Genomic DNA, 10,009 nt, shown 5'->3' on the forward strand with positions numbered 1-10,009 from the left:
CCTGAGATTGCACTCCTGTTATTATTTACCTTGATTGTTATAGTCTATTCATCATTTTAAAACCTCTTATTTCTAAAGTATTCGTCCCATGATGTTTGTTGTTCATCCAAGCAAACAAGCAAATTCATATACACAATACATATAAGGGCCATTGCTTGGTATAATGGTAAGATCTCAGGCGAACAAATGTGCAAAGGCGAGTTTGAGTCTAAGAGTGGTCATTTACCAGACCAACGAATTGACCACCCTAGATGACAATAAGAAAAGGCATGTGATGAGATATCATTAATTTTTATTCAGCATCATAGGCACCAAAATGAGTCTTGACCCTTGAGGTAAGATAATAGAACATACAAGACATATATACACATACAACAAATACACATAGATATCAGTTCTTATTGAAATGAAGAACATTTGGGATAATCAGGAAGAATAAAAGTATAACCAGCATAAAAGCCTCCAATCTTCAAAGCAAGCTCCTCAGTCAGGAGAACCCAGGAGAAGTCTCCTAGCATTGTTGAGAGGAAGCAGTATTAGACCATCTGTTATTGTTTGTCATTCTCCTGAAAATTTCACAGTAATCCATACAACAGAAAATGTTATTTGGATGAGTTGAATCTTTTAAAATTATCAAACAAATATCCAAGAGAAATATGTAGATCAAAAAGCTAAAATTCTTTTTTCTGTTCAACTTTACAGCACAAAGTCATAGAAAGTCATAAAACGTACAAAACCATATAAAATGAGAGCAGACAATTGATAAAAGCACTTTTGAAATGTTAAATAAAAAATAAATACTTTTAATCAATATTCCTCCACTAAAATAGTGCAAAATGGCTAAATAAATAGAACCATTTAAATCAAAATGTTTACAGCTATACTCTTAATTAGTATATAGTCTACATTTAAATCAACAAATTGATTGTTTGAGCTATATAGAAACTTCATTTCCTTGTTCTCAACTTGAAGTCTGAAAAAATTAAAACATAAACTCACTCTACAATCAGATTTCAAAAGATACTTTTGTTCAATTCAACTGAAAATCCCTGAACTTGGAAAGCTTAGAAGCCAGTAATTATGACTGTTTACATAGAAAAAACACTATTTCATCTATATGTCTGAGTACATTGCATCCTTTTGCTACCCTTAAAACCATGTTTTAAGGGAGCATGTGCAAGTTTTGCCAAAAATATATATGCCTGATACCACTGAAGATGTTATATGCTGGTCTTAATGGGTGTTGCATGTATGGTGAGTAACCCAAACCAAAGCATGAGAAAATGTTGAGATAAAAAAATCAGAAAGTTTTATGTATTTCCTTCACCAAATTCAAGATTGGAAAGCCTAACGAAAATTCTCAGTAGTGTTTATCTAAACAAAGAAAACATAAAAAGTATAAACCAGTAGCTAACATTTTTTTTTGGTTTAGTAACAGTAAACTAACAAATGTAAAATGCATCTAAATGACATAAAATACATGCATAATCAAGTTCATTCCACTATTTAGAAATTAGTTTTTCAGCATCTTCTAGCTTTACATAGAAAATAAAACCTATGTAATCAAGTTTGTTCCACTATTTAGAAACTTGACTTTTCATGAATATCATCGTTGATGGATTGTTTATCTTGATATTTTTATCAGTATTATTTATCTTATAATTTCTTGGCAGAGATTCAACTGACCAAACACAAGATGCAGCACAGTTGCTTGAAAAGCACCAGAGAAAGGCGAAGCATATCATGTCTTAGTTGTAATAAAAACATGTAGTCTTTCTTCAGCTACCATGAGAATATTGCCAAGTTAATATACAACAGAAAGAACCTTTCATTTTCAGCATCAACTCAGTAATCACCATTTCTATACCAAATTAACTCAAACTTTTAGTAAATGATAGAAATCTCTGGTGTCTGGACAATATTTCAAAATTCTGCGTATGTTCCTTTATGGACATTCTAGAATAGCCTACTAGACAAGACAAAGTACAGTTGTCTTATATAAGAAGATGAACTATGCCCTGTCTATTTTTAACTGATCATGACTGAATAGAAAACCATACCGAGTGTCTCAAAGAGGGAATGCCAAGAAGTTAAAGCAACTGGGACAAAGCCAGAAACCTCTTAGAGAATCAAAGTTCTGAAGATATATCTATATCTGAAAGAGAAAGCTATCCAACCTGATGATGATGACAAAGTGATAGCTGACGCTCATATGTTCAGTCATCTGATGAGATTAGATTGGGTTGTTATTCTGATGATAGCATGATAACATTATGTTAGAAGAGGGAGTAGGATTGAATAATTTGAGACCAATATTCTCCAAATATCAGAACAACATAATAAATTTGGACGCTTGATCAGGGCAAAAAAATAAAAAATAAATCTCACATCCTGCTTCCAGAAAACAAGTGAATCCGCATGGGAAACACTGAGGTCCTGAAGCAGCAGTCAGCAACATGTTTATCATATCATATGCTCGGTCACAATTAATTTAAGATGTGATATATTAAAAATTTCTACAAAATAAAACAAAGGGATGAACAAAATCACTCACCTAATGTGCTGGATGCACAATGTCTAGTTGAGAGTCAGTAAAGGACCTTATTTTGTGAAAACCTCATTACACATGGTAACACAAGTAGAAGGTTCTCATGCGGAGTTTCTAATTTTGAAATTAAGGCTGAGTTTGGAAAGAGTACAAATGAAAATATGTACATGCAAATACATACAAAATAATGCAAAATATAAGGTTTTGCATTCTACATATTTGCATTTGTACTCCTTCCAAACTGAGCCTAAGTTCAACAGAATGTCAACCATATTAACCGAGTCCTACTGAATACTGATCATATCTAAGGAATACTTAAGCTGTGAGAAATGATAACCTACCTTTTACAATTTTTTTTTAAAGGTAAATGAGAAACTGAATGTAATGTCTACTCTTTATACAACGAGAGGTAGTGGAGTACAACAAGACAATAAGGCAACCCGGAGGAGAATGAAGCCCCCCCTGGACCAAGACTACAAAGAGGTCCTCCAAGATCATTCATGAAAATGGTAAAGCTTAATCAACCACGTATTCTTAGCTTCATGATCTAATGATAATCACATCATCAACTTCCATGGATTATCATCAGGGTTTCACAGAGGTGCAACTCAAAAACAGAAATCAGATCGATGGGCAGCCAAGTGCATGAGGCTCCCACCAACGTGGGGTCTGGGCAATTATTAAAATATTAGACAGATGTAATAAGCACAGGGGAAATTAATGGCCGCAGGGTTCTATATTGGATGATTATTCTTCACATGATTATGTTACAACCCTAATATATCTGCCCTCACTTTTGTATTAAGGATAGAATTGTAGAAGATGATTGCCATTTGTATCTGCATTTGACACAGGTGTATAATAATGAGCTAACCTTTTCAGATCTCAAAACATATTTATTGTGGTTCAAAGATGTGAAGGAAATGTCTGCTGGTTTCTATCTTTTTATCTTTTAAATTTATCCTATTAGCAATAAGAAGAAGAGATATGCATCTTAATTAAACTAAATCAATATTCAAGAGAAAGAAGCAAAGATAAGTCAATATGCAGGGAAACTGAACAGAAAGTACCAAGTACATGCATTTATGTTGGTTTTGTTTTGCTTTAAATTATTAGGGAAAAGCCATATAAGTAGAAAAGTAAACCTGTGAGCAAGGAGTTTAATAGATGACCAATACAATTACAAATATAATAGCAAAAATAATTTTAGATTCAAGTACAAATGGGTCTTCCGCCTTAAACAACAAATTCTCAGATTTTCACACAAGATACCCATTCCAGAATGCCCCCTTTCCCAGATGGAACATAAAACAGATCTTTACACAAAGAATGGCCATATTTCTCTGAAAGAGCCCCGTTCTCTCAGCTTGTCTTATTCCCAGAAAATCATGGAATAAGAAATATTGCAACTACAACAGAATAGACTGAAGACCTGTACCCTCTTTCTTGCATTGACAAGTGAAATGATATCACTTTACGCCCAAAAAAAACGTCTTACAGAAGGAAGATAACAATAACACAAAATGAATTGACAAACATACCCTGTCCACAAAGTTTCTGTCTGCAGTCTCATCCCCTTTGCTACAAGACTGGGGTTCCTCTGGTTTCCTGCAAGAGAAAATGAAGAAATAACAACGAGGATATATAAGAGTAATTTCTATATCAGTGTTTAGCCACTGTAAATTCATCAAGTTGCTTGAGAATTAAAATTTTACAAACTACCTTTCACCTTCAGAACCCAATTTAAGTGGAAATGCTCCCAAACCAGGAGTTCTCCCTTCCAGGTATTCCTGTTTATTGTGTCCCTGCAATAAGATTCTCAAAGCATGAGCTGCCATGTTCTCCCAGGAAGAAATAACTCAAAAAAGGGCATTATATATAAGAAGCAAAACACTTACTCCAGGACTTTCTCCCTTCCACCCAGGAACTGTATCTGAAAGAAGAGTGATATACTGGTCCATTGCCTCCTCTGGACTCATGTTCCCCAGCTGTTGCCAAGCATTCCTTGCACAACGCAACCAGTTCCCTCCATCACTCATATATAGGAGCTTTCAACCCTGTTATTATAGCTAGCGATCAAACTACACCTTGAGTTTTGATTGAAGGTTGTTCCTCGGGTGTTCAATGCATTGCCCTTCTACTGAGTTTTACAGCCCTCACAGAAAGCATACTTGATGACAAAATTCTATCCCCAAATACAACCATTACTGGCTAAGTTGAGGACCATGACTCTCCCCCCCTCTAGAAAGTCTCTCTGGGTTTTGGATGGCCAAATCAATTAAACTAGCCATTGCCATTGACCGGAGATTGGTGAACGGAAAGAATATGAGCACAGTAATTGACATATCACTGAAAAATCTTCTTATCCCAAATTCCCAATTTCACGTAAAAGATGCATAATGAACTAATTGAAGGAAGAAGGGACGAACATGTTCGAATTTGGAAATGTGGTGAAGGATATTTACTTTTCTGATTTACATTGAAGATCAAGATTTCCTCTCATGCCCATTCTCTGGTTTACTTTTATTGATTCCCTCTACGACTGCTTCCTGCCTTATTTGTTCACTATCTTTCTTTTTTACTTTGTTTTTCTTCAAAAAGTCTACGAGAAGGCTCTAGTGGATTGAAGCTTCAGGGTAAATTACAAGTACTTCTCCATATGAGATAGGACATCTACATCTTTAGGTTTTGGTTGGCATTGTACCAAATTACTATGATTTTTTTAGCCATTTCAGTTCAGGACATGATTTTTTTAAACCAATTCAACAGCAGAGTAATAATTTAATTGCCCCTAAAAATTTAAAGGGGTTCAAGTTCCTTTCAATTGCACCAAATCTTTTAAGGGGTTTAGTTAATTTAACAAGTGTATATAGATCAACACAATAAGTATTCAAAACAGAAAGAAAAATGCAGAGGAGACGTTCAGTACCACTTTGCGCGGGCAGAGACCTTTAGTGCCATGGGCTGCGGCTCATGGCAAGGCCCTTCGGTAGCAACCTTGTGAAGCCCATACAACAGCATCTGCACATCACTATCAACGTTCGACAAGCGATCGTTGTTACACGGAGAGCCAACAAATGCCGCTGCGGCACTAAAAAGCTTTTCCACCTCTGTTCTTTCGATCCCTTCCCAATCATCTTCATCACTAAACAAAACCTCCTTGTCATCATTTTGCCTACTTCTCTCTGCTACTTCAGCAGCATTTTCCTGATACAATTCATGCCCAGCAAGCCCAAGCTGTTGGTCCTTGAAAAGAATGTCGTCGTCCTTCGCCAATTCTATGTTATTTTTATGATTCTCTAACTTCCCATGGCTTTCTTCAACCAAGTTGGCTTCCAACTGGTCATCCTCAGTTGGAGCCATTTCCTCCTTAAGTTGTCCCGAATAAAAAGCATGGTTTGTCATCTCCTCCTTATCAGACCTTTCCTCGATAAGCTTGTCTTGTGGTAATCCGCGGACTTCAACTTCTTGTTTTAAAGTTTCCTCCTCTACTCTAAGATGATTATCTTCATAAACCTCAACCTCCCTGGAACTTCCCATCTCGAATTCTTTGCTTCCATGCACCATTTCCATCTTTTCCCGGACCAATTCTCTTTCATGTTGATCAATCTTTACAGTTTCTCCAATAAATTCAACTTTATCTTCGGTTTGCAACCCTGGATTGTTCAGTCGTCCTTCAAAAGTTCGCTCCTCCGTAACTACGCCACCATCAAACTCCTTCCCTGGTCTTAAGACAGACTCACTCTCGTCGGCATCCCCAGCCGAAGCCATTGAAACGAGCTTAGCTAAGAGAAAGGCGAAGATAAGCGAAAGAAAACCGGTCAGGAAGAGTTCCTGAAGAAACTCCATGATTCCTGCACCTCTCGTCTTCCTCTCCGAATTTAGTATAGGAGAGAATGGAAAAGCAGAAGTGTTTGTGACGATGAGGACGATGAATTGTGATGATGTGAGAGAGAGGATTCTGAAGAGCAGAGCAAAGCATATTCCAACTTTACATCTCTTCTTTTCTTTGTACTTGTACTGATGTGGGCGCGGATCGGCCCCACCACGTTGCTGGCAACGTTGGTAAAGCAGGTATTCGAAACTCGAATGGAATGGACTCCTCCAAAACTCCAAGGCGAACTACGCGACAGTTGAGTTTACACTTTACACGGGTTACCTAAGTCATTACAGTTACGCTACCTCCTTTTGGGCAGGGATTACCGACTCACATTTGCTACAACACTGTCGTAGCGCTGCGCTGAAACAATAAATCAAAACCTTTGATTTATTGATGTGACCCCATCTAGGTTAAATGAACTGAAATCTTAATATAATTCTCATCAAAAAATGAACTGAAATCTTAATGGGCCACAGATAGAAATCAAAGGCCTTCATTTTGTGTTGTAACCCTGCGCTACAACTGTCATAGCAAAAGTGAACTCAAATAAAACATTTTAGAACACGATTTTGGTCTGGTCTTTAAGTCTCAAGTCTTATTCTCTGCCCGTGTTTATACATTTTATAATACGATTTTGTCTCTTGCGAGGCAAAACAATGCTAGGCAAATGAATTGTTTCAATTTCTTGTGTCACTTGTCAATTGTCATCGATGCAAATGCACAAAATAATGATGTACTAGCGTTATTTTGTCGCGGATACATAAGAGGAGTTCGGATTTCCTACCTACAAGTCACACCCAGCTCACAGCATTAGCAGCAGGCGTGTATGGGGACAAACAATCACCCCATGAATGAAAACATACAAACAAACAGGGGAAATGACTCCAGGTGGGTGTGACTTGTGTGAGAGGACAATCCTAATATCCTATGAGCAAATCCGGACTCAATAATGGATGGGTTGAGAAGAACTTTGGACGTGTTAGCACAGAGAGTCGCCTGAAGAGCGGCAGTCTCGACTCTGGACCCGATCTCAATCGTTCAGCAGTAAAGGTCCGAATGCGTTTAAGATTGGTAGGATTTCAGTAATGGGTAGGGACCACGTGTACTTACACCATTACCATTTTCTTTTTTTGGGTAAATTACACGGACATCTTTGTATTAAATGACAGAATGTCACAGGTGACTCCTTTGTTGCGCCATCAAGCACCTACAGTGAGCCATCCGAGTGTCAACCGCATGTCTTCATGGTGTCAACATGTGTGTCATGGGTGGGCTTTGCTTATATTTTGTAAGGGGGACCGCCAATGACGTTATTGTAATTACTTAGTATGCTTTTCCATCATTTTGGTGTTTCCTATTGTCACTCCCCCAAAAGCTTAACGTACTCTTTGAGGGGAGGTAGGTAGTCGAGTGAGCTCATAAGCGTGTAAAGGTTAAGCACGAGATCCCCTCGACACTGTACTGTGTGCTTGTACTTACCACTGATTAATGCAATACAAATAGCCTTTTGGTAATTCGTGTGCCATCTTGTTGCCTTTGTGTGTGTATTTGCTTTGTTTCGTAGGCTTACTCGCCCATTTCGAGTGCCGCACGGGGCCCCAATGATTACCCCCGTGACAGTTGGTATCAGAGTAGGTGCTCCTACAAATACTCTGGACCGTCTTCGTCCCTACATCAACCCAATGAAGAGCAATCGGGGAGTTTCTGATGACACACCACATGGGCGGATTCAAGCCCACGACACTGACGAAGCTCCACTTGACGAACCTACCAAGACACAAGCCCCAAAGGGGCGTACAACCAAAGCTAGCAAGCACGACAAATCAGTCGACCAACTAGCTACCGTGGACATGTGCCTCCTACGTTGCGAGGTGACAGTGGGAGAAACCCGAGATCGGGTTGATGAACTCCACCTCAACCTAGAGATGGTTGAGAATGCAGTGGTGGAACTAGAAGGACGTTTCAATGGTGCCTTCAGAGACATGCACACCACCATACAGAATTCGGGAGCTGGGCCTTCCCAAAGCAGCCTACAGGGCTTGCTAGACAGATTCCAAGCGCAATTGGATGAGATGAGAGATGAGATGACTCTCCTAAAGAGGGCAGTGGCCAACACACCAAGCACTCCCTCCACCCTAGCTTCCATGAACATCAAGATCCGAGAGCCAACACCTTACTCGGGTGCTCGGGATGCTAGGGAGCTTGACAACTTCTTGTGGCAATTGGAGCAATATTTCTCTGCCACTGGCATCATTGACAACCAAACTCAGGTACATACAGCTGCTATGTATTTGACTGATATCGCAATGTTATGGTGGCGTAGGTGTTGCCAAGACATTGAACGTGGAACCCGTACCATCGACACTTGGGTTGGATTCAAGCGTGAGATCAAGCGGCAGTTCTACCCAGAAAATGTGGAGTACTTGGCGCGCCGAAGAATGAAGAATCTCAGACATCAAGAATCACTACATGACTATGTCAAGGAGTTTTCGGCCTTGACGCTGGAGATCACTGACATGTCAGACAAGGATCTTCTATTCAATTTTATGGATGGTCTCAGGCCATGGACTGAGCTCGAACTCCAGCGACATGGGGTTGAGGACCTCGCCACCGCCATGGCCATAGCTGAACAGCTTGTTGATCTGAGAACACCTAAGGAAGATGTGCAAAGACCATCCAGCCCAGGTACCATGAGTTTGAGTGGGGGAGATCCACAATCAACCCCTACAAAGGAGAAGCCAGTGCCCGCGGACAAGCCCTACACTTACCAACAAGGGAAGAAGCCACAAGGAGGCCCAAGCTACCAGGGCCACCAATCCACTAGGAGACCTCCTGCGCCATGTTATCTTTGCAACGGGAAGCATTGGACGAGTGACTGTCCAACCCGAAAGAAAATAACTGCCCTCATCGCCAAACTCAGCGATAGTGAAGAGAGCGATGAGGAGAAACCCACAGCGGCGCCCAGAGTAGGCGCCCTCCAACTCATCAATGCCATGGTCAAGAAAGAGGCCACATCAAAGCAGCCCACCAAAGCCCACAAGGGGCTGAGTTATGTAGACATCACCCTCGGCGGGAGGCAGACCCAAGCCTTGGTGGACACTGGGGCCACCCATAACTTCATTTCGCTTACGGAGGCAAAGCGACTCGGCTTGACCACCACCAAACAAATTGGGTGGGTCAAGGCTGTCAACTCCGGGGCCAAAGCAGTAGAGGGCACGGCCCGTGGAGTAGAACTCCGAGTTGGACCATGGAAAGGACCCATCAATCTATCTATGGTTCCCTTGGATGATTTTCAGGTGGTTCTTGGAGTGGAGTTCCTCAAGCAGGCGGAAGCAGCACTTATGCCACACATCAACAGTTTGCTTATTCTGGACGAACACTCCCCTTGCATGGTTCCTGTCTCATCAGCCTTGCAGATACTTGGGAAGCAGCTTTCAGCCTTGCAGTTGTACCAAGAAACTATCAACCATGAAGACAACTCTGCGTCAACAAGGAAGAACCCCTATCAAGTACCTCACATCGACACTGGAACTAGTTGGGAAGTCGTCACCAGGAAGAAGTCACCCCCAAGACAGTTCCAT

General features: G+C 40.3%; 1 protein-coding gene across 6 annotated transcripts; it reads right to left on the minus strand.

Annotated features, from left to right (window-relative positions):
- Nucleotides 1-272: 272 nt before the first annotated feature.
- ACBP3 (acyl-CoA-binding domain 3) lies at nucleotides 273-6,531 on the minus strand. Of its 6 annotated transcripts, none has more exons than XR_737701.2 (6): nucleotides 5,478-6,531; nucleotides 4,447-4,552; nucleotides 4,271-4,353; nucleotides 4,090-4,156; nucleotides 2,178-2,251; nucleotides 273-566 (listed from the first exon to the last, which is right to left on the minus strand). XR_737701.2 is itself a non-coding variant. In XM_010278802.3 (6 exons), exons 1-5 carry the CDS (start codon nucleotides 6,395-6,397, stop codon nucleotides 2,221-2,223), a joined length of 1,200 nt encoding a protein of 399 aa, XP_010277104.1. In that variant the 5' UTR covers nucleotides 6,398-6,530; the 3' UTR covers nucleotides 273-566; nucleotides 2,178-2,220. The 6 variants fall into 6 exon arrangements, 4 of the variants coding, with proteins under 4 accessions (XP_010277104.1, XP_010277103.1, XP_010277105.1 ...); XM_010278802.3 differs by having other exon boundaries at nucleotides 4,278-4,353; nucleotides 5,478-6,530; XM_010278801.3 differs by lacking the exon at nucleotides 2,178-2,251 and having other exon boundaries at nucleotides 4,278-4,353; nucleotides 5,478-6,530.
- Nucleotides 6,532-10,009: the final 3,478 nt, after the last annotated feature.

Source organism: Nelumbo nucifera, chromosome 1, assembly GCF_055504915.1.
Source record: "Nelumbo nucifera cultivar China Antique chromosome 1, China Antique-T2T, whole genome shotgun sequence".
In the NCBI taxonomy this organism is placed as follows: domain Eukaryota; kingdom Viridiplantae; phylum Streptophyta; class Magnoliopsida; order Proteales; family Nelumbonaceae; genus Nelumbo; species Nelumbo nucifera.